This window comes from Propithecus coquereli, unplaced genomic scaffold (assembly GCF_000956105.1).
Source record: "Propithecus coquereli isolate 6110/MARCELLA unplaced genomic scaffold, Pcoq_1.0 Scaffold34, whole genome shotgun sequence".
Classification (NCBI taxonomy): Eukaryota; Metazoa; Chordata; class Mammalia; order Primates; family Indriidae; genus Propithecus; species Propithecus coquereli.
The window spans coordinates 2,466,730-2,491,166 of NW_012149063.1; the positions used below are offsets into that span (position 1 = coordinate 2,466,730).

General features: G+C 41.1%; 1 protein-coding gene across 1 annotated transcript in view; it reads right to left on the minus strand.

The window, feature by feature from the left end:
* Positions 1-2,551: 2,551 nt before the first annotated feature.
* Positions 2,552-24,437, minus strand: part of LRP2 (low density lipoprotein receptor-related protein 2) — a 201,514-nt gene continuing 179,628 nt past the window's right edge. The window contains exons 66-79 of the mRNA XM_012650705.1: positions 24,044-24,187; positions 22,413-22,578; positions 20,665-20,793; positions 16,912-17,132; positions 15,934-16,110; positions 12,727-12,846; positions 10,706-10,796; positions 9,787-9,854; positions 9,487-9,607; positions 8,829-8,958; positions 7,573-7,674; positions 6,786-6,893; positions 3,217-3,288; positions 2,552-3,035 (exon numbers count right to left, since the gene is read on the minus strand). Coding sequence (XP_012506159.1) covers positions 2,874-3,035; positions 3,217-3,288; positions 6,786-6,893; positions 7,573-7,674; positions 8,829-8,958; positions 9,487-9,607; positions 9,787-9,854; positions 10,706-10,796; positions 12,727-12,846; positions 15,934-16,110; positions 16,912-17,132; positions 20,665-20,793; positions 22,413-22,578; positions 24,044-24,187 — 1,811 coding nt within the window. The 3' untranslated portion in view covers positions 2,552-2,873. The remainder of the gene's footprint in view (positions 3,036-3,216; positions 3,289-6,785; positions 6,894-7,572; positions 7,675-8,828; positions 8,959-9,486; positions 9,608-9,786; positions 9,855-10,705; positions 10,797-12,726; positions 12,847-15,933; positions 16,111-16,911; positions 17,133-20,664; positions 20,794-22,412; positions 22,579-24,043; positions 24,188-24,437) is intronic.

Genomic DNA, 24,437 nt, shown 5'->3' on the forward strand with positions numbered 1-24,437 from the left:
AAATGCTCAACATCACTAATTATCAGGGAACTGCAAATTAAAACCACAATGAGATACCACCTCACTCTGGTCAGAATGGCCATTATTAAAAAAACAAACAACAGATGTTGGTGGGGATGTGGTAAAAAAGGAACACTTATACACTGTTGGTGGCAATGTAAATTAGTACAACCTCTATGGAAAACAGTATGCCGATTCCTCAAAGAACTAAAAGTAGACCTATCATTCGATCCAGCAATCCCATTACTGGGTATCTACTCAAAAGAAAAAGAAGTCATTATATCAAAAAGACACAGGCACTTCCATGTTTATTGCAGCACCATTCACAATTGCAAAGATATGGAATCAACCTAAGTGCCCATTAACTGACTAATGGATAAAGAAAATGAGTTGTATATGAACCATAAAATACTACTCCACCATAAAGCCATAAAAAGAATGAAATAATGCCTTTTGCAGCAACTTGGATGGAACCGGTGACCATAGCCTAAGTGAAGTACCTCAGGAACAGAAAAACATATACTACATGTACTCATTTATAACTGGGAGCTGAATGATGGGTATACATGGTCATACACAGTGGTATAAGGGATTTTGGAGACTCGGAAGTGGGGAGGGTGGGAGGAGGGTGAAGGATCAAAACTTACTTATTGGGTACAGTGTGTACTATTTGGGTGACAGCTACACTAAAAGCCCTGACTTAATCACTAAAAAACTCATTCATGTATCAAAAAACCACATGTACCCCCTAAATCTATTGAAATAAAAAAATAAAAATGGTAATATTGAATACAAAAAAAAAAATAAATGAAGAAGAGCAGCCATTTCTATGAATGTTTAGAAAGTAGTTCTCAACTCTGGCTGTGCATTAAATTCACCCGAGGAGCTTTTAAAAACACATAGATGGCTCTTCCATTTCCCCTCTACTTTGTAAATGATAATAATCATGACGGCTATTGATTGAGGGTGTACTTTATGCCAGGCATCGGCCTCTACCTTTACATACCTTTTCACATTGGACTCTCACAACCAACCTCCCTATTTTACAGAAGCAGCAGTGAGGCTCAGAGGATGAACAGCAGGAGGATGGCCTACCTGCTTTGCTGAAAGGAGCTGGCTGGGAAACTGTCCTCTTAGCAAATGACTATCACTAGGGGAACACTAGTTATCAGAGGAACAGGACCAGCTACCCTTCCTTCCTGGTCAGCATCAGCCACACACAGCATTAAGGGCTGGCCATATTGACAGCCACGTGGGACTCTGACATCTGCTAGTTTTTGGAAACCTGTGTGTTTTGTTTCTGATAGCTTATTCCAGAAGATCATGGGCACAAACTTTACAAAATGAATGCAGAGGCTCACTGATTTTCAAACTAATTGCTCTGGATTCATTTCCAGGAAGGAGTGGCACAGAACTGTTGTGACTGAGAGCGCTCAAAGCCCTGAGCTTTCTACACAGCAAAATACAATTGATTTACGAACAGGGCTTACGAACCACACAGGAGACATCTGATAAAATACATTTTTATTAGAAATTTTTCAGCAGCATCATTTCCAGTTGCTTTTCTAATCAAAGTACATTTCAAAGTAATTACAATCAGCACTCAAAATATGAGCAAAAAATATTTTGAGAACTCAGGAATAAAATAATCAGTAGTACATGTTTCATTCATTCATCCATCCATCCATTCATTCATTGTTTAGCCAATGTGCAATATTAGCACAGAGAACCTACTTGCTATGGAAATTGTATATTCCTGCCATGGTTCCTGTTGTGGATACTATAGCAACTATTCAAGAGAAGAGCTGGGCTGTACAGTACATTCCGATACAAATGCACAGATTTAGCCAAAGGACCTAAAAAATAGGCTCAATAAGAATGGCTTCCCTTTCGTGTTCAACTTAGGAAATAAATAGTCATTATAATGATATTTTCACACATAGAAACAAGAACTCAGTTGAGGCTTTGTTCAACTGGTATTTGTTTTGCACCTTACTTTATAAAGACACAGATTTGGTTTTAGTAATTTAGCTATGGAGATCCAGTTATTAGGGTAGGTGACCACCTGAGATGCCAAGTAAGGGCAGAAATTGCTCTGGGGTCCATCAAGAGAAGGAGATCGTTTGATTAAATACAAACTCTACGCAGGACACTTGCACTTAATGACATGGGATTTCCTCACAGACATCACAGATAAAAATGTTGACTTGGCAGCTAGTGAGATAACACATAGGAAATGCAGTATTCTGGTTCGACAACACAAATGTGCAGAGAGGTGAAAATGCATTGCTTTTTCTACCTTCTTTATTGTCTGAGGTGTCTACAGTCAAATCAAGATATCCATCCAACACAGTGGCCTCTATCAATATACCTACGAATTGAGTTGACATGTAATATTAAATATTAATTAAGTGCTGATGTGTAAAAATGGACCCAACAGTGAGGCCTGGATTCCTTTCCTGGACAATTTTATAGGAAATATGACATGGCTAAAGGCCCCAGTCAATTCCTTTCCTCATCAGATCATTTACTATAATGATCACCAACCAAATCAGTAGATACTTTTATTAGCAAATTCGGTAATGTGATAATCTTTCCAAAATTTACAAATGTACAACATATTTATAGCATTACCTTCAGACAGCTTCAGTGCAAAGATATACATATAGTACATCGTGATAATTGTTTGTAAAAATATGAGACGGCATAAGTAAAAAAAAAAAAAAGGCACACAAGACATTTCCAACTACAGGCAAACAGGGAAAAAAATATATATTTTTATAAAGTACTGAATGTTAACTTTTTTTCATCTGTTTGTAAAAAATATATGTGCAAAAGTGTGTTTCTAATTATTCCCTAAGTAGCTGGCATAGCTATACCTCGGAGTCTTCTTTAACGAGATTTGCGGTATCTTTAAAAGTGTCTTCTGTTGCAGTGTAGGTGGGAGTTGGGTCTCTTTTTGGAGAAACTTTAGCAGGGAGAGAAGGTGATGGAGGTGGGGCCACAGCAACGCTGTCTTTTGGCGAGTTGTCCATCTAAGACCACAACAGCACAGGAATTAGCCATTTATTCCCCCAACATGACTAGAAACAGTTTTTCATGAAGAAGACTAATTGCGGTTAATATGCTCAGAAAAATCTACGTGTGTGCCAATCTAGCCAAGCCAACGATTCCTAAGAAAGAATGTCTGTGCTAAGAAAAATTGTTAAAAATTACCTCTGCATAGATTGGATTTTCAAAGTTGGTACTTTGTTTAGGTTTTCGTTTGAAGATATTCCATTTTGTCGCCTAAATGAAAAGGGGAAAACAAAAAATTTTCAGTTTTTATGGGTTTCTTTCCCCCTGTGTAGATTTTAAAGTTTCTTCTCATTGAAGGACAAAGCAATTTGGGACCTGGGACCATGTGATTTGACCCATGTGGTAAACTGGTCCCTGAATAGTAACCGAAACTCTCTGGGCTCTTTTCACCTAAAAATACTTCCTTGATTTGGAATTTTTTTTTTTTTTTTGGAGACAGAGTCTTACCTTGTCACCCCGGCTAGAAAACAGTGGCATCATCATAGCTCACTGCAACCTCAAACTCCTGGGCTCAAGAGATCCTCCTGCCTCAGCCTCCCAAGCAGCTGGGACTATAGGTGCACGCCACTGAGCTCGGCTACTTTTTTCTATTTTTAGTAGAGATGGGATCTCACTCTTGCTCAGGCTGGTCTCGAACTCCTGAGCTCAAACAATCCTCCCGCCTCAGCCCCACAGAGTGCTAGGATTACAGGCGTGAGCCACCGCGCCTGGCCCTTGATTTGGAATTTATAGTTCACAGAATCTATGCCATAGTATCTACAAGCTTCGACCGGCAGGTCACTCTGACTACCTCGGTACAAAGAGGACAAATGAAACAGAGACATGCAAAATGCGTCTGGAGAAACAGAAGTTTCGAGGGCTGCCTGAAAATTGGGAAGAAAAGCCAAATAATAACTTTTATTTTCTAAAGTAATGTCTTAACCTTTGGTCAACTCAGGAGTATCCTTTCTCTCTTCATCACTTCCTTTCTATAATCATAATAATGGTAATAACAAAAACAACTAACATTTATTGAGTGCTTACTCTGCGTCAGGAATTATTTGAAGGGTGTCACAGGTTTCTGACTGCACTTTCTTAACAACCCTTTGAGGTAGGTACAATTATTATCCCTATTTTACACATGCTGAGTCACAGTGAGATTAAGAACTGCCTAAACTGTAGGCAGAAGAGCAGGCAATGACTACTCAGGGGACTCAGAGGCCCCTAAACTAAAGAACCCAAAGAGAATCACCCTGAACTATGGTGTGTGCTCCCCCACCCCCATTACTGAAAAGTTGTCTGCAGTGCTGGCCACAGCTCTGGCTGCCAGATAAAACCTGGCAGAAGGGAACAGACAGCTTACTCCAACAGAGAGCTGAGGTAGCCCCCATGTGTTATGGGGTGTCTTTTGCACCTGATAAGTAGGGACCAACATGTGAAGGAGTGGGGAACACATGGCTACAGGAGAAGCAGAAGTCATCCACTCTGACCCACATCTACATGAGTATCTACTCTGTACCTGGTGCCACCAAGGGGAAGATGAAGACACATTCAGGCCAGAGCCCTGTCTCTGGGAGCTTTATAGCTCAGTGGGGAAGGCCAAAATTCTCAAGAGTCACTGCTTCGGGATGGAATGGCTACTTGAAGTTAAGCAATTACTAAGAAGAGAAAGGATGTGGTGACTCCTTTTTGTCTCCTTGGGAGATCCCACGTATGTCAATGTGACTTTTGGAAAATAATAGAACTGAATCACAGGAGTTCATGTTCTTAACTTTTAGTCCTTTGAGTGTATTTACTGATGAAAGATACACTTTGTGAGACTCATTGGCATGTTAATGTCAGCCTCAGTGATCTTATCCAAGCGCTTTCACTGCTTTTAAGCCACGTTGGCTGTTACCTCAGTGCCCAGGAGGCAACAAACATCGGAGGATCCTTGGACATACCATGGAAGACAAATCTTAGAGGGTCTCAGGCTCAACTGATTTAAAAAGTAAGAGGAAGAACCCAGGTATTGCAAAGATGGAATGAGAAAGGACTACAGTTGGTGAAGATCTGCTCTCCTCTGAAAAAGCCTTTCAGTGTTCATTTTGTTTCTGATGACAAATGTGCAGGTCAGAGGTTACAGCCTCCCCACCGCATGCGCCCTCCTGCTCAGGCTGGGAGATAGCTCTCTCCAGTGAAGAAGATCACTAGACTTGACGTGGACTGAGACAACATGTTGACAGTATAAAATAAATCTGGCACTGACTTGGGGTTGACTCAGATTTGGGGAACCACATATATGACACTCAAGCATTCAGGTGTCTATGGAAAATTCATCTTCAAATTCCATTTTTAATGTACCTTTTAAAGAAAAAAATTTTAGTCCTTTGAAAAAGAGGGAACTGAAAATTCCTTTCTAGACAAGATTCATGTGTGTTTGTGTGTCTGCAATAGAAGGAGGAGTAAGTAATGAGATATGAAAAAGTGGACAGAGATCTTGATATAAGCTCTTCTCATCAGCATCAATTTAGTTCAAATTTTATTTTAATCCAAACAAGCAGAACAGAAACCAATGTTTGAGGTGATTAACGGCTAAACATCTAATGAGACTCACAAGTCAATCTTGAAGATACCGATGTATTTATAGATTATGAAATTTGAGAAATAATGTTGTATAAAATGGGAAAATTTCTAACTACCCTTAGACTTTTGTTTCTTTACGTTACTTCACAAAAGTGGTCATAGAATCTTAGAATTGAGACATTCCCGATCCTAGTGTTCTCAGCTGGGAGTGTGCATGTGCATGTGGCGCAGGGACGTGATTCCTGGGCTCACACTGAATTGAGGGAGACGTGACTGGAATTTAGTGGGCAGGGACCAGGAATACTGATATCCTAGCACAAACAACTGCCCCACCCAATATGCCAGTAGTTCCCCTGTGAGGAACATTGTTAAGGACTCCTGCACTCAGAGGTAAAACAGTCTGTCCAGAATCAAACAGCTAGATCTGGAACACCTGCATATGTATGCATTAAAACTAGTGAAATATTATACATTAATACAGAGTATTACATCAGACACATTGACTGAATTTCTCTCTGCAGACCAAATAGTCTACAAATTGCAAAAGGCCTACAGGCATGGCAGAGAAGCTCCATCTAGTGGTGTTTTTTTCTTTAATCTCCAGTATTAAACAGCATGCCTGGCACATTGAAGGCAGTAACGATTGGTTGGACAATTAGATGGATGAGGCATGGACAGATAGATGGATAAAGAGGATGTACATTAGTGCCGTCTAGTGGTAAACATAGTTAACCACTGTGAACAACATACACATTATTAAAGGAATAAAGATGCACAGTGTAGAAAAACTGCATCACACAGACAAGAGACTTTTAAATATATCTTTGACACAGTGAATTCTTTATTCATACTAAGTCAATCTCTCATATTAAATGTCCCTGATCTGAAGATACTGAATCGAGAAGTCTGTCTGCTCTTCTTTAAAATGCAGTCGCCCAAGTAACAAGGAACATTATACCCAACTCAAGGTTGGAATGTAGCTTTACTTGGTAGACAGATTTTCAATCAATGATTTCTTTAAAAAATTATCTTTATTAACAGCCTAGATGTCTTGGGATCTGTCAGCCTGTAGGGTCTCCCCTAGTTTGTTGAGGATTAATGACAACCCAGCCATTCCAAAGTTCTTTCCAAATTTCACGTCGTTTCAGCAGCCAGCAACTTACCTGAGCTTCATCAGCACCCGGGGAAGTTGGCTTTGTCTCTGGAACTATCTCGGAGGGGGTTATGGGACTTCCATAATTCTTATTATCCACATTTCCAGATACAGTCACCTGTGGACACATCGAAGGCCCTTATCCAGTTTTGAAAGAGTTCAGTAATAAATAGATTTTCTGTAAAGTTTGTTATCTTCTTACCATCTTTTTCTCCCAACAGACATGGCCAGGTACCATTTTTCTTGTATGAGCCAGCCCCACTAGGCCAGGACTAAACACCACTCCCACCTCCCCAAAACCAAGCGCACCAGCCATTAAGTCATCTCATGCCTTAATCCTGGGAAGCAAACAAATCCCTCACTCATCACACTTTTACTTATTAATAGCAATTTCTATTGTATTCTCTATACCTCCTTACTCCCACTGTTGACCACATTTTTGGATAAAAGATACTCTGGTTATGTATTGCCAGCCAAATCCAGTGTGTGTCACGCACTGTGTTTACCAAGCCTCCGAATGGACTCAGCTCTCTTGCTGACACCACTCAGAATGAAAAGCCTCTCGGTCAGTGCCCCCAGCATAGCTGCCAAACCTCAACAACTGTGTGACATAACAGGATTCTGATTGTTTTCAAGCTTTATGTCCTTTGGTCAGTCTTTTTACCGCAGACAGAGAAGCTGAGGCATGGACCACTCACTAAGCTTCCTTCCATTTGGAGGGAAGGTTAAGAGACTCTAAGAGGACATTACTCAATAGAACAAGATCCAGCGACAGCAGTAACTGAATGATTTCTCACCTGGGTTGGCTGAACCACCTTGACTGCACCGTCTTTGGCTGTATACATTGGGTTTTCAAATATTATAGGCTGCTTCCCCATCTCCATGACAAAGTCTTCACTCTGACCAGGGAGACAGAGAGAGAGATCACACCATACCAATCTGGTTCACACACAGAGAAAGGTGCCTTCCTCATGCCTGGAGGTATGCCTGCTGCTATGCCACACTTATCGAAAAGAGAACTTGCAAAAAAAAAACAAAGCCAGCAAGACACAAAGCCTCCATATGGCAAATCATTACTTAAAGTAACATAAATGCACTAATTCTGAGGTCCCCAACACCCAGGCCGAAGCCCATTACCAGTCTGTGGCCATGTATCAAACCACCTGAGCCCCACACCATGAAACCGGTCCCTGGTGCCAAAAAGGTTGGGGACCGCTGCACTAATTCATCAATTCAAGGAGATGGAAACATTCTTCTTATATCCAAATTCTCTATTTAATTCTCCCTTTAACACAAATAACTCACTTGGGGATTGGGTCTGGGTAACAGAGAAGAGGGTGGTGGGGAAAGAAGAGCAAGAAGGAGCAGAATAAGGAGAGAGAGAAGAAAGAATGGATAATATTGTACTTTCAGGCAAGACAAAAAACGAAAGATCTGGGGGAGACAAAATATTGAAAGTGGTTTCTCAATACTGATTACAGAGAGCTCTCTCTGTGCTAAGATTGTGCTAGACCCCTCATAAAGTATTTCATTTGGTCCTGACAGGAGGTATATTGAACCCATTTTACAGATGCGTACAGTGAGTGTTGGCTATCAAGCTCCAGGCCTATTGTAACATACTTAGTAAGTGGCAGAGCCATGGTTTGAACCAACGGTGACTCTAAAATCACTATTTATTCCATCACTATACATTGGTGGAAAAATATAATTTCCTACTCCCTTTATACATACAAAATGTCATCAGATAAAAACAAAACATCACGTTCTTCCCTACTCCCCAAAAACCCATAAAACTCTTTAAGATTCCAATTAAACTTAAGATTGTTTATGATTCCAATTCAACAATGTGGCTTAGAGCTAACTTTTTCAGACACATTTCTGCAACAAACCTAATGTTTCCTAACTTGGCCTGTACAGTGCAGACTTTATTCTGAAAGGCCTACTACTGTATTTCAATATTCTCTAGGTTAATTTTATTCTTTATAAAAAGTGTTTCTTTTATAAAATAGTAAAAATGACAATCTTCAAATAATCATTTTGAAACCATACTCACCATTGCCATTGATCTGTCAATAGCAGACTCAGGCCCAAAACCAGATACTCCAATGTCCATGTTAACGTCTGCCCCTGATCTGAAGGTCACTCCGTTTCCATTTGCAGAGGGTTTGACAAGACTGCTTAAGCTGGAAGGAAGTAACCAAAACAGTGCCTTATTATTATTTTTTTTAAAAAAAAACTTTTGCAACAGTATCTTTTCCCCCACATTGCTAAATCTTACTTAAATAAAAAGCTCAATTCCCATTCTAAATTTACACATGTCTAACAAGGTAATAAGTTCCTTTAGCTACCTGGAAACATTAATGCACATTTCTGAAACCTCGAGATCTAAGAGAAAACCCATCAGGCACTTACAGGAGTAAAGCCTGGACCATGGCACAGCCAACTCTATACTCCAGTCAGACTGAGTGCCCGCCAGCAGGCACAACCGTCTGGACTATAAAATGTAACTGTCATTCAGGCTTCAGAGAAGCACTCAATTAAGAAGTCGTTATTTGAAATGACTGCTTTAAATCCACACTCCTTTTTGTTTCTGAACTGCAGAATAGGTGAACTGAGTATTCTACTTTTTTAACTTAAAAAGAAAAGAAAGTTATTCGCATGGACCCATCACACAGGCTTTGAACATCAACATTACATGTCATAAAACTGACCTTGGCAGCTTGGGCAGAGCAGGCAGAAGGGAGCCGGTTTTCCTGTAGTGGAAAAACGCTACAACTACCAGAGCTCCAATTATGATGATCAAGAGGATTGTCAACAGCGTGGCCACTGCGGCTACAGAAGAGGAAGAGAAGTGAACATATCAATAACAAGAGACCAACAAACCTGGTAGAAGCTGGGCGCTAGAACCATTCACTCTTCAAAGAAGAGACTGGGTTAAATAGAATATCTAGGACAGCATGTGATTTAGGGGCCATGAATATTTCCAAGTTGCTCATATTCTTAAAACTTACTTGTTCCTGGAGGGATGCCTTTTGAAAATGCGATTTCACAATAATTTCCGGTGTAGCCATTAAGACACCTGAAAGGAAAAGGAGAATCATTCACTAGCTGTCACCTTCTTAGGCTCCTACTGCAATTTTCTAAGCACATCCCGAGGTAGAGAGAGCTTTGATTGAGCAAATTACATGTTGAACAGACACTGTATCCTGCATGGCTTTTGTTTATTCTACCAAAAGATGAGCAGAAAGAACAGTGATCTGACTTTAGAAATTCACTTTCAGCAGAGTAGGTGTAGTACCTACAGGGTCAGCCTCATCAAATAAACCCCTTGGTGTCTTCTCTATCTAATCTGTGCAATTCTTCTGCAGAGAGGAACAATGTTAACCATGGCTGCGTCCTTTCCTTTGTTATACTTTCATTAAATACTTTTTAAAGACATCTATTTATCTTGCTCCCTGTTAGAGCTTTCTCAGTAGAGTCATCTTCTTTCCAAATCTTTAGCCCAGTCTTTCCGCTCTTCATGGGCGCCTTGTACTAACGCAGCTCTGCCGACAGCTGTTTGCCCACAGTGCTGCTGTCATTAACAATACCAGGTAAGTAGGAAAATGCTGTTGCCATTTCTGTAATTCCTTACTCCCCAAAGTGTGGTCCATGACTCTGTAGCATCACTTGGAGCTTGTTAGAAATGCAGAATCTCTGTGAGTGAATGGGCATCTGAACCAGACCGCAAGGAGATTCTTATGCACACTGTAGTTCGAGAAGCACCACCTTAGTTCTCTAAGGACTCCCCCAAGGGAGGGCAAGCTGGTTAAAATGTAAAATTTAGTGAACGGGCAAGGCTCCTGTACTTGTTTTCCTGGCTACTTTAAGAACTCAAATTCCCCCAGAAGAGGCAAGACCTACAGCTTGGACCTCAACATTCAGACTTACTTGCATTTGGGGAGGTCATTCTCATCAAAATAGCAATTTCCTCCGTACATACACCTGCATGGGGGGGGCATGGTGATGGGAAGTTCGATGGCTGCAGAAAGGGAAAGCCATGCAAGTGTTAGTCAGCCGGGCTCAGCAGAGCACCCACACCATGCAAACCTGCCCGGGGGCGGGGGCGGGGGTGTGGGCCAGCTAATTAGTCTCCCTGTCAAAACATCACCTTCCCCCTAAGTCAAATGAATTTCCTTATCAATAATAAGATCTTGGAGAGAAACATATATTTAGCGGAAAGACAGGGATAGTTTACAGCATTTCTCCCCCACCCCCAAAACAGTGGAGAGGTACTAGACTATATTAATAGTTATAAGAACCTATGGTAAGAGAATTTAAGATGTTCTCATTCTCATTTGAAGTCTTCAGAATTCTTCCCTATGAACCCAGTGAAAATCAAGAATTTAATGTAGGTACATCTCGAAACTTCAGGTGAAGGCTCCAAAGCATCAGTAATTGATCAGTCACTAGACAGTCACATAGCTGCCTTCGTAGGCAGCTGGCTACAGATCTCAGTGTTTAAGTCCCCCAAAACTGCCCTTGCTCTGGGTCCCTGCTTCCCGCCCATCCCACACATACTCCCTGGATGTGCCTGAAGGGTCATTAGTGCTTCAATGTCTCATACTCTGAAAATGATTAGTAAGTATTTAGCACATGTGTATTTTATTTAAGAAGTTTGGATATCCTCCTGGCACAGTCCTTGGATTTGAGGCTTTACCCAAAGTTCACTTTACCAGAGAGGCCTTCCCTGAACACCATCGAAAAGAGCAACTCCACCTACCCCATCCTCATCCCTCTTTCCCTGCTTTAGTTTTCTCCATAGTACTTTCAACACCTGACCTATTATATATTTATTGGCTTCTCTATTTATTGTGCTATTTGAACATAAGCTCAATGAGCATAGGGGATTTGTCTGTTTTGTTTTCTTCTGTTATCTCCAGCACTTAGAACAGTGCCTAGCACATAGTTGGCACTCAGTAAATCATATTAAGTGAACTAATTGGTTAATTAACTAATGTATCAACCCAAGGCCCCATATGGAATGATTACCTTCATTAGTGTGCTTCCTTTGGTTAAAGTTCTTTTAAACGAGAATCTTAATATAATCCACTTGGCAAAAAATTTAAAGGAGAAAAGGGGTAGATGAGGTGACAACTTTGACATCATCTCTCCTATGATGTGAAATTGCAATGAATGTCGGAATGATCCAGCTATAGCATAGAACAAATCTCAAAAGCTTGAAATTGCCTTTTGTTCAAAATGTTGAAATCTTGCCATATTTCCCCACTAGCATTGGGATGAGCGTGGGAGTAGGGGAAGAGAGGGGGAGGGAAGCAGTCTTTTCTGAGTTCATTCTGTAAAGCTGAGTCAAAGGCCTGTGCCTTGTTTAAGTGCTTGCTCCCCCTGGTGGTAGAAGATATTTAAGCCTCTTCATTTCCCTGGCAGCTAAAACTGGGCCCCAAAGGATGTGAGCCACCAAGCCTTCGTCTCCCAACAACATAAGGTCCCTTTCAAAAGGTGGCCCTTTTTCAGTTGTCAAAGCTCTGAAATGAGCATGTGAGGAAACTAACATCCTCCAGGCCCCCCTCTGCACTGTATAAGCCCGTCCCACCTCAGGAACATGTGTCTCCACCCTGGGGGACTCCAGTTACACTGAGTACATTTGGGGTCACAGGCCTCATGGAAAACTCACTCTTCAAAATGTCTTTACAAAACCACACAACAGTAGATTTGGGAGCACTGGATCTATATCTCTGCAATCTTAGCAAGTAATTCTCAGAATCATTGGAACACGAGTTCTGTTTGGCCCCTGACGTCCCACTGGGCTCTGTTTCCCACACCTCTCATCGCCCCCTCCAGCCATCCCCACTCTCTTCCATGAAGGACCCAGTGTACAGGGATTCTTCGGGCTCCTGAAGAGGCAGAGGAGCTCCCCCCAGGCCCGCGGGCTGCCCAGGGAGTGCCCCTACCTGCATCACACTCCGTGGTGCTGCCCTCTATGAAGCTGGAGCCTTGGGGACAGGCACAGCTGTATCCTCCAGGTCTCAGCAGGCAAAGGTGGCTGCAGACCTGTTTGCAAGGGTTGCGCACTGGAAAGAAAAATGGGAACAGCAGTTAGGTCCTCAACCAAGGGGACCCCCAACAACTGGGTGTGGCTCTGCCAGGTGAGAGCAGAGCCCAGGCAGCACCCCAACACCTCTAGGCCCCATGTCACCTGGCTACTCATCCTCACCCCATCAAAGTGGCCCAGTCCCTTCCTCCGCCCTCCATCCCATGTGTGTACCTCTCACATTTTCTACAGGCATCACTTTTCTTCTCTACTGCCCTGGCAGGTTTGGAAAGTGGGTATCGGCCTGGTTCACTGCCTAACCTCAAAATCTAATCAGTGCTAAACAACTTGAGACGGCTCAAAACACCAGTGAGAAAACGGTCTGTTTCTTCTAACTCACTAGCTTACTAAAAGGCTATCCAGCACCATCACACCCACTAAGTTTACTTCCAGTGCCCCCAGACTCTGTAGGCGCTGACTTGGTCTTAAAAGACTTGACAAAAATTTTGAACCTCACTTTCTTGTTCTTGTAAAAATCTTACACGCATTTAAAAATTTTATTTGTGAATAATTAAAATGGCCACATGTAGCCAGTGGCTACTGTATTGGGCAGTGCACTTCTGGAGCACATTTCCGCCATCACAAAAAGCTCTGGTGCATAGTGATGTCTACAGTCACTCATGGTCCCTTATTTGTAAACCATTAGCATTAAAATCCCCCTCTGCAACCAGGGCCAGGTGTGGTGGCTCAGGCCTGTCATCCCAGCACTTTGGGAGGCTGAGGCTGGAGGATCGCCTGTGGCCAGGAGTTTGAGATCAGCCTGTGCAACATACCGAGATCTCGTCTTGTAGCAAGGGACTGGAGCAGTGGTTCTCAAAATGCGGTCCCCGAACCAGCAGCAACAATATCACTTGAGAACTTTTTAGAAATACAAATTCTCAGGCCGTCTCAGGCATACTGTATCAGAAATCCCACCAATGGGGCCCAGAAATCCCATGCAAGCTAAAATTTGAGGACTATTGGTTCAAAGTAGATGCTAATCTAGCCCAGCTGGGCTGGGGCTCTGGCCTCCACCTCCATAATTATTTTCCAAAGGAGTCCAGAACATCCACTCGCTAAGAAACCTTTCCCTACGGAGCAGTCTCCAGACTTTCCTCTGCCTTCTCCACAGGGGCCACAGGGGGGCCTCTCAAGTATACCGTTCTCTCCTCTCTTGCCTTTAAAACTGCCAAGTGTGAGGTCCTCAAGAACACTTAGCACACGAGAGCTGTTATATTGGGAGAGCCTGGGATGTTCTGGAGAGGGGCTAGAGAGAGGTGATCACTGGTAGCAAAACAAGAGAGCTACTCCCTAGAAAAGGCATTTGCCACCAGTGTACTCTCCTGGGAGTCTCAGCTCTCAGTTGCAATTTGCCAAGGCTGATTCAAGGTCTCAGAATATCAGCGAACAAAACAGGACTTCAGGCTGCAACCTGGACTCACAGGGATGGGAAGGACTTGTCAAAGGCCACACGGCCATAGAATTCAACCTGGGATGTAGACATATTGACCTCTGGGCCAAAACAGAAAGATGCCAAGCTTTGGGTTGGATAGGATTGAACCTAAAAATCATTTCATTTGTGAGCTTAAAACTCACTCAAGTTACTAAATCTCTCTTAGCCTCAGTTACTGTATTAGAGATGAGAATAAAATGTCTTTATAGGATTTTGCAGAAGATTACTTAAAATAACAGATGTCTGGATTGGCACTGAAGAGAGAATCTGACATACAGAACTTAGTAAAAGTCTATTTCCTTTCCTCATTTAAAAAATTTCCTTTCCCTTCACTGTGCTCCATACACTGCTGAAGGATGAATCAGAACACAGGCAACCTCAAGAAACAGGACCCAAAACTAAGAAAATGAGAACAAGGAGAGGGCAGAGAAATGCATGTGACTGATCATTTTACTTGTTTTTTAGCATTAAAAAAATTTCTCCATTAGTAATTTTCATTAAGAAATGAGTTCTGTACATAGCACATATAAAATAACTAAGAAAGATTGACATATTTAATTTATACACTTACTTTTAAAAATGTGATAGATGAAAATTGGCTAAAAGGAAACTATTCAAAATGGTAAAAAGGCCAGGCACAGTGGCTCAGTCCTGTAATCCTAGCACTCTGGGAGGCCAAGGCGGGAGGACTGCTTGAGCTCAAGAGTTCAAGACCAGCCTGAGCAAGGATGAGACTCCGTCTCTACTAAAAATAGAAAAATTAGCTGAGTGTGGTGGCACGTGCCTGTTGTCCCAGCTACTCAGGAGCCTGAGGCAGGAGGATCGCTTGAGCCCAGGAGTTTGAGGTTGCAGTGAGCTGTGATGACATCACCTCACTCTAGCCAGGGGAACAGAGTGAGACTCTGTCTCAAAAACAAAACAAAACAAAACAAAAATAAAAAACCCAAAATGGTAGAAAAAGTTAAAACTATAAGATCTCTTTCCTGAATATCAACAGGAAAAGAGCCTAATTAATCCATAGCTAAGTGAACTAATTAAAGAAGACACCATGTGCAATGAGCTATGCTGATGCTTCTGCACTCTAGCCGGGGCAACAAAGCGAAATCCTATCTCAATAAATAAATAAATAAAAATGAAAATAAAATAAATAATACATAAATAAAATAAAAAAGACACTATGAAGATGAAATTTGAAACAAATGACTGACCATTTTAAACTAAGCCTCATATATCTTAGGTTAACCTGACTAGCCTGGCCTTGCAATTCTAAGAGTGGATAAAGATTTCTTTTGTCCATGAAATACATTTTGTCACTTGTTAACCCAACGCACACTTAGCAGGGGTCTGATGCCTGCTGGATCCTATGGCCTAGGAGTACAAATCTACAACTCCAAACAATGAGGACTGAAATATTTTTCTTCATATCTGCTGCCATTTTACATAATTTCATTTGACCTCCGATTTTGTATTTCTTTGCTCAAAATGGTTAACTCCCCCCCATACACACACACACCCCTTTCATGCACCAAGAGATTAGCTTATTATTATCCACTACATTCTCCAACAATATAGCCATTATTTTGAAATAAGGTTTTCAGATAATGAGGAACATCTTATTTCAAAGTTGGTGATTACCTGACTGATCATATCTGAGTTGATGAAAGATTCGAACTTGAGTGAGCCAAGGGTTCACTACCAGCATTTTCTCTTTTTTTCCTTGCCCAAATTTATCTTGTTTCCATACTTCTCCCTTCTCCCTAGATATCCAGTATATCCGGTCTTCAAAGATGTCCAGATTGTAAGGGCGCACTGCTGCTTACCCACAGGGGAAAAGCAAAACAAAACAAGGTTATTGAAAAGAAAACACCCGAGGCACCACTTCTGCATCTGACATTATTCTCTTGAATTATTCCCTAATACAGTGCCTTGAAACTCCAGGAACATTCGGGCAGCCTTTCTGCACGTGGGACTGTGAAAGTGTGCTGCACCGGGGGATCGATCTGGAGGACGGAAATTAAGCCACATTAATGCACACCGTCTGACACCCATCATAGGGCCCTCGCTCGCTTTCATGCTGCTGATTTTATTGCACTGGAAAACAATTTGCATGCCAAAGATTTTATCTTTTCCCTTGAACATAAGATACCACTGGTCACATAGGAAAAATGTGATATGTGCTGAATCATTACAGTTCTGCAGAGTCTGGATAAGAAAACAAAATGTTCCTCTCCTTCTAGATGTTTCCAGTTGTGCATAATGAGCAATCTAGCACGGTGAAAATGAATGTGTCCAGAAGTGGGCAGACAGAATTAACATTGGTACATCGAATGCCACCTCTGTAAAGGTGACCTAACAGGACTCTCAGTTATTTCAATACCTGCTGCTGAGATGCATTTTTTAACATTATGTAAAAAGGACAAAAAGGATTTAATTATTGCTGATGCATTCATATGCATTTAATTCAGTGACTGAGAGTTGGGAGGGGAGGTGGGTATCTAAAAAACTATATAAAGCATCTTCTAAGATCAGGGTTCCTTCTTGAGAAAATGGGTAAAGAGACTAGAAATATATTAATTCATTATTTAATATATTAATTTCTAACTCGTTTCTAACCTTCGTATATAACAACTCTCCTGTCAGTCCCATCGTGATTCATGGTTTCAATAACGTCCTCCTTGAAGTCACTCCAGTAGATCCGGTCATTGTTCAAATAATCAATAGTAAGGCTAGTTGGCCAACCAAGGTCCTGAAAAATCAGGACATTGCGAAACTCCCCATTCATCCAGGCAGATTCGATTTTAGGTTCTTTTCCCCAGTCAGTCCAGTACATAAGCCTGTAACAGAAGGTTTCTTCATTGCAGCATCTCACCTTGTGGGACCACTCCACTACGGCAGAGCACGGAGCATCGCCAAAAGGGTAAGCAAGTGTTTTTCCGCAGAGACCTGGGAGCTAAGTGGCACTGTTTTTACACCTTACAGAAGGTAGGGAGTGAAATGGGGGAACGTGTGCTTTCGGTTCCTGAAAACTGCACTTCCTTAACAGAAACTGGCTGAAGGATGCACATTTGAAGCCTTTGAAAGGTACATTACAAAAGTTGCTCATTCTTCAAGAGATATTATGGAAGGCCTACTGTGTGAGAGGCACTGGTCCGTCTTTGGGATACATCAGAGAAAAAAAAAACAGACAGAGATTTCTACCCTTACAGAGCTACTTCTAACTCTTTTTAAATGTACACTTTGCATCCAATTAATAATTACTTACAGAGAAAGAGTCTATGTAAGCAAAGGTGACCTGACATTGAAGAATTACCTAGGCTAGAGACCACACCACTTCAAATACCTAAAAAGGACCAGGCAGGTAAGATAAAAGAGGAGAGCAGCCCAATTATGAATACCAGGCAATGGGGAGAGCAAGACCCTGTGGGAGAACCCCTGCCAGTGCCAGTGTTATCAGTTCCTCTGATTTTCCAAGCCAGAAATACAGATTTTATTTTTTTAATTTGAAATTTTAGCAACTAAGTAAAAAAAAAAACTTGAGCCAGGTGTGGTGGCACGGGCCTGTAATCCCAGCTGCTCGGGAGGCTGAGGCAGGAGGATCGCTTAAGGCCAGGAGTTTGAGTCCAGCCTGGGCAACATAGAGAGACCTCATCTCAAAAAAAAAAAAAAAAAATCAAAAACAAACAAACAAATACCAGCAACAATAACAAAAAAGCTTCAAACTCTGTGTAGTCCAAGCTAAACATGTCTATGGACCAAATTCAGTCCATTGGGCACTACTTGCAGTCTCTTGTCTAAACCAATCATCAGGTGTAGACCAATCCTTAAATTCCATGGAGGAATGTGTGGATTTTAGACAAACTAGGCTATGGGAAAAATGTGGCCAAAGGCCTTTAAAGTCTTAACGACTGGTAAATACTACCTTGTTTTGTTTTCCATTAAAAATGATAGACATGGCTGGGCGTGGCGGCTTATACCTATAATCCTAGCACTTTGGGAGGCCAAAGTGGGAGGATCACTTGAGGCCAGGAGTTCAAGACTAGCCTGAGCAAGAGTGAGATCCCATCTCTACAAAAAAAAAAGAAAAGAAAAGAAAAATTAGCTGCGTGCCTGTAGTCCCAGGTACTTGGGAGGCTGAGGCAGGAGGATCACTCGAGCTGAGGAGTTTGAGGTTGCAGTGAGCTATAATGACACCACTAACCCAGGTGACAGAGTAAGACCTTGTGTCAAAAAAAAAAAAAAAGATAGACATAGGAAAGAAGCCAGTCACAAAGGACCACATACTATATGATTCAATTTGCAGGAAATGTTCAGAATAGACACCTCTGTAGAGACAGAGAGTACATCAGTGGTTACTTAGGGCTGGAGAAAGAGAGACATGGGGGTTGGGGGGTGATGGCTAAGGGGTACAGCGTTCTTTTTAGGGTAAAAAAAATGCTCTAAAATTGATCATGGTGATCGATACAAAACTCTGAATATACTAAAAGCCATTGAATTGTACACTGTAAGTGGGTAAATTGTGTGGTATGTGAATTATATTTTAGTAAAGCTGTTTTTTTTAAAAGGGTAATAAATACTCAAAACTCAAAAAAAGTACACAGAATGTTTTTTTTTTTTTGGCCATGACTTTGTTCATGCTATTTTCTGAGCTTGTGAACAGCCTGCTTGCCCCCTTTGTCTATGTCTATCCAAGACATTCTTCCAGGTCTTTCTCCAAGAAGTGGTCTCACTGATCTATCACCTAGTATACTACCAATGGATCCCAATCTTCAATGTTCAATTCAAATGCTACTTTCTACACATAGCTTCTCCAGAACCTCTGCAAGGCAGTAGGACTATCACAGTGTTTATTCGGTAGTGTCCTCATGACAATCCTCCTTTTCTACCTTATGTTAGTTAACAACTGCTGAACAAAGGAACATGGCATTGTTTTCTCTATCTTTGTAAATAGGGGATAGAAAGTTACAACTAATTAATAAGCCTGTTGAATGATTCAAATGAGTTTATATATGTAGGACATTTAGCACAGTAGGTGGCACATAGTAAGAATGTAATAAATGGTGGCTCTTTTTATTGTCATTGTCAGTATCAGTATAGTCATCATCTTCATCATCCTTCAGACCCAGTGGCAAATCTCATACCATAGAAGCTATGAGAAGTTTCACATATCACAAACGCTTTCTAAGACTTAGAGATGGCGAGCCTCTCAAATGCATCATGGAATGAGGAGGTTTTGTAGGGCAGGTCTTGAAGCCTTAGGCAGTTAAACCCTTTCTACCGCCTTCCTTATTTCCTCTCTCTTCCAGGACTACACTGAGCCATTCCAGAGAGAAAGGAATTACAAAGAATAAAATGAAGATCTCCAAAAAAAGTGGAGGGATATCAGAATGTGATCATAACATAAACATGGGCATAAACATTAATGACAGAGGAAAAAATTAAACAGCACACAGGAAATAGTCACATCATTCATACCATAGAATACTTTGCATCTCTTTGCTCCTAAGATACTGTATAAGTTGAGGACAAGTCCATATCACAGGTTAATCTTATCAGGCAAGTATATTTCAAGTGTCATTGCTGAGTTTCTGAAGAGTACAATTTAACATATGAAATATAACAGAATCACAGTAATAATAGCTCATAGTGTTCTATATACAAATATTGGTGTATCTGCAAAGGGCCATACTGGTCCTGCCCAAATAGGTGGAGTATTTGGGGTTATTCAAAATTTAAAAAATAAAGTGTCACTATTCTGAGACTAAATTAATATGTAAGTACCCAGTCATTTCAGCTTAGTGATTACCCAAATAAATGTCTCAAAATGTAGAGAAAAATGACAAAACTAGTTCTCATTTACACTGAGGTGGTTTACAGATTTACAGATAAACTGCCAATTGAAACATTTCTACAAATGGATACTATGAATTTATATGCATTATTTTAAGTATTTGTATATTTTGGATATAAACGTTTGGAAATATGACCAAATCCCTAGCTGAATTTCAATGAATGAGTTAGTGTAAAACATCCAAATGAAAGGAAAAACAATTCTGATGAAACCTTCACTTAAAGCACTTAAATCCACAAAGAACTTTAAAGTTCAGAGCTCTGATTTGACAAGGAATCCATGTAACCAGAAAGGTTCTCAGATATGTTCTTAAAGGAATCTCTCCATCAGAAATGGTTGGTCCTAAATGATCAAGGGCATTTTATAATTCTTGAAACAGTCATAGACTCTATTCCAAAAAAAAAAAAAAATTAAGGACAATTTCAGTACAATTAGGAAAAAAATCATTAAAGACATGAAATTTTATGAGAATCCGGTAGAAATCATCTAGAACATTAAAGACTCCTTCAAGTACTTACCCTAGTTTGGGATTCACAGCAACTGCAGCTGGTTGATCCAGAGAGGAGGTAATCAGCCACTTTCTGTACCTTCCATCAAGTTTGGCCACCTCGATGCGTCGATTCTTGGCATCTGACCAGTAAATATGCCTGAATTCAGAGGGACAAAGTCAAACAACTGAAAGGTCTAGACTGGTCATTTCTGGGGAAGAGATCTGAGGATGAGAGCATTTTGTGTGAAAGCTCTGGCTGGTGAGACAGCTACTCAGATACCTGTCTTTGGAGCATGGGCCCCTCTCTGTTATGCTCCAATCTGTATGGCCCTCAAAGGGACACCTTTGGCAGGTTACACTTGGAAGAGTCAGGGATGGAGGGGACTCCTGCCCAGTCAGCCAAAGCAGCTGAATCAGCCAGAACTAGTGAAGGTGACAGACAGAGCACTGAGTCTGGCTCACATCTGGCACGATTATGAGACATGTGCTTCTTCTGCACTATGGGCTGGTCCTTTAATTCTGACTGCCCAAGAGCCTATTTCCTCCTCAGCAAACAGCCCTATTGGAATCAATAGGAATCTGGCATTAGCTCCAAAGATGAGTGGGAACAGCCTTTCAAAATAAACTCAGCAAGGCCATCCTGCCCTTACTTCCACTTCTAAGGCTGCAGTTTTCAGTCTCTTTCAAGCAGAAAAAGTTCCATCAGGTTCTTAATTCTCTCATTCAAAAAGGCTGAGAAAGGTAAAACTTCAAACAAGAAGACAGATCTGCCATTGCTTGGTTGGCTTTCAGAAGGAAGTGTTAATGTCTGGAGTTTCAAGTTCCTGACTCCATTAACAGTTGTCTGAGGCCCTGTTTCCTAACGGAAAATGCTGAAATGAGTCTCCTGTTAGCCTGCAGGCGCAGTGGGACCCAGTTAACTTCTTCAGAGACACTCAAGTCTTCCAGGAACAGCAGACAAGTTTGTTAAAAGGTGAAAATGAGTTTATACTGCAAATAAATCTCTGTTCCCTAGGAGGGTCTCTGTGCCTTCCCTCTCAAATATTTTTCCATTATTAGTTCATTTGCAAGGAATCACTTTCCCACCAATGTCACTCCAGTGCAAAGATCTTCCTTGAAGGAGGAGCTTAATAACTTTTCCTCATTATTCTGCCTCTCATGCACCTAACTGATGATGACCCTACGTAAGGTTCTTACTTAGGGATCATCCAAAATGTGTGGGTTCTGGAAGGTCTGGAAGAACAGAACAGAACTAATACCTCTGTTAACTCAACCCCAAAGACTAAGCAGGAAAGTAAAATTTCGACCTATTCCAACTACATATCCTGCTAACAACACAAGATGTAGATTGTTCCTCCCCAAAATCATTACCATAGAGAAAAATGTTTCATCTTGACTGCTTGGCTGGGAAGATTGTGAGGCTGTCCCATTTCTTCACAAAATAAACAGTGCTGGCACATTGAAAGTTAATTTTGGAATCCAGAACCCTGTTGGCAAGAATGCTCTCCTAGATATAATAGGGAAATTTGACCTGGGTGCTTTCCTAAACTTTTCCTTGGCATGCATAGAATACAGGAAATGATAATGTCCCTTTGACACACTGAGGTATGTGGAGATGGCTGCTGGGGCTAGAGCCAGCCTAGGCATTGCCCAGTGGCACCAGCAGCTGAGTTACCCACATCTGGGCCCAGCTTAACTCATGTGCCATGCCGAGCAGTTTGAGAACTCTAGCCAGGAAAACGGAATAGGCAAGAAGAGAATGTGCATCAAATTTACCTTCCAACCCAGTCCACAGCTAATCCATCTGGCTGCATTATATATTTCAGTTTCAGGTCTACTTCCTGCACAAGATTATTGCTGCCAGATTCAAAGTTGGGAATGTAGGCACGCTTGATAGCACCAAACTCGGAGCCCTGCCCTCGCACAGTGTAGTACACAACACCTACAAGGGAAGACACTCAGGTCAGTTTCATGTTAAGAGCATCAGGTAATGGGGGAACTGGGGTCTAATCGGGTGAAGTACTGATCATTTATTGACATCGCTCTCTCCTCATTGTTCTTATAATATGAATTATTCAATTACATCAATATGATCAAGCCTTAAAACCTATCATACTTGAGTTATTAGCCACAAATGCTTCAACCGATAGTGAGATTTACTTAGTCATCTCTATTTAAAAGTCACTCATTTAAATATATTTCGGCCAAGAACTTATTTACTCTTATTAGAATTAAGTTCTAGTTTCTGAAACAGAACGTATAGATAAATGAGGACAGGGCAGGGCCGCTAAGAATTCAAAATCATACTCAAGATCAATGGCAATAAGGAAGCCGTGTCGATGGAAGCCTATTTTATGGACAGACTTAGGGAGTGTGGACCTCAGGCATTTTAAAAGCACAGGAAGACTGTGACTTTGAAGGCATATATTGGGAATTTGCTGCTTTCTTAGGTAAGCACTATTCTTGAAAAGCTTATTGTATTGCATGAATAAGTGTGAAAATACAATAATAAATCCTTCGTTGGCATAGCTATCGACAGTTTGCAAAGCCTCGTACATCTACTATTTCATTCAATCTTGAAAACAACAACTTTCAGAGGCAGAAAAAGATTACTATTCTTATTTTACAAAAGAAAAATTAAGATTCAGAGAATTGTTATAATTATTTAAGTTCAGAAAGCTAGTATATGAGGGAGACAGGCATAGAAGACAAGTTTACAGGTAGAGAAGACAAGTTTTCTGACTCCTACCACAACACATAGAGCCATGAGAGACTCAACAATAAGCATTATTCATTTTTTCCTTCATTCAACGAAATTTTTTGATCACCTACCACATATACTGTACTAGATGTTGGGTCAGGTGCTAGACATGTAGAGATGATTAGGTTCAGTCTCTATCTCCAAAAAGCACATAGTTAGCAGGTAGGGAGAAAAAAATGTGGGCAACTAGCTATATAACTCAATGTCACATGGGCTTTAGTAAAAGCACATACAAAATGCTACAGGGTCAGGGGTGAGCGATCATGGAACTCTGCCAGGAGGAATTATACAAGATGTCTAACAGGAGGTAACATTTGAACTGGGTCTCTGAAGTCTTAAGTAGAAATTTGCCAAGTGTACAACGGGAGAGAAGTACAGGATCCACATGAGCAAAGACAAGGACATGTGAGGTGGTCCAGAAAGAATCATCCCCTGAGATGGGAGGAAGTGTGGAGAGAAGTCAGGAAAGATTGGCTGGGACCCAAGGGCATGCTAATATGTCAGGAGCATTCTGGAGAGCAGGAATTTCCTCTTCCACTCTTGCAACAAAATTCATGCCTTAAAAATTAAATTCTTCAAAATTCAACACCTTAAAATTCCAGAAAGTCACTTCATGTCAATGAAAGATGCCAAAGTGTATACTCACTGAGGCCTATGCCCTCAGGATCCCAATCGTAATCAACAGCCTGGATAGAGTCCTCGTCTTGAAGATATTCTAAGAACCTCTCAGAGGAGAGATTGTATTTTCTAATTCGAACGTTGTCAGGCAGGAGCAACAAAGGAGGGTTACCTGTAAACGAAAGAGGGGCTACTTTATCTGTTTGAATTCTACTGGGACTTTTTGTATATAAAGTAGGACATAAAATGCACAGCAAGTACCCACTCCCTTTTCAAAAAACATGAGTTTTTATAGGAATCTGACTTTGTTAATCAATAAAGCTGTCCAACTGGGTTGCAAAGTCCATGACTTAACATTCTTATCTCCGTTTCAAGTGGAAAGCTAACATTTCTCTTAGGAATATTGTCAGTTCTTTATTCTT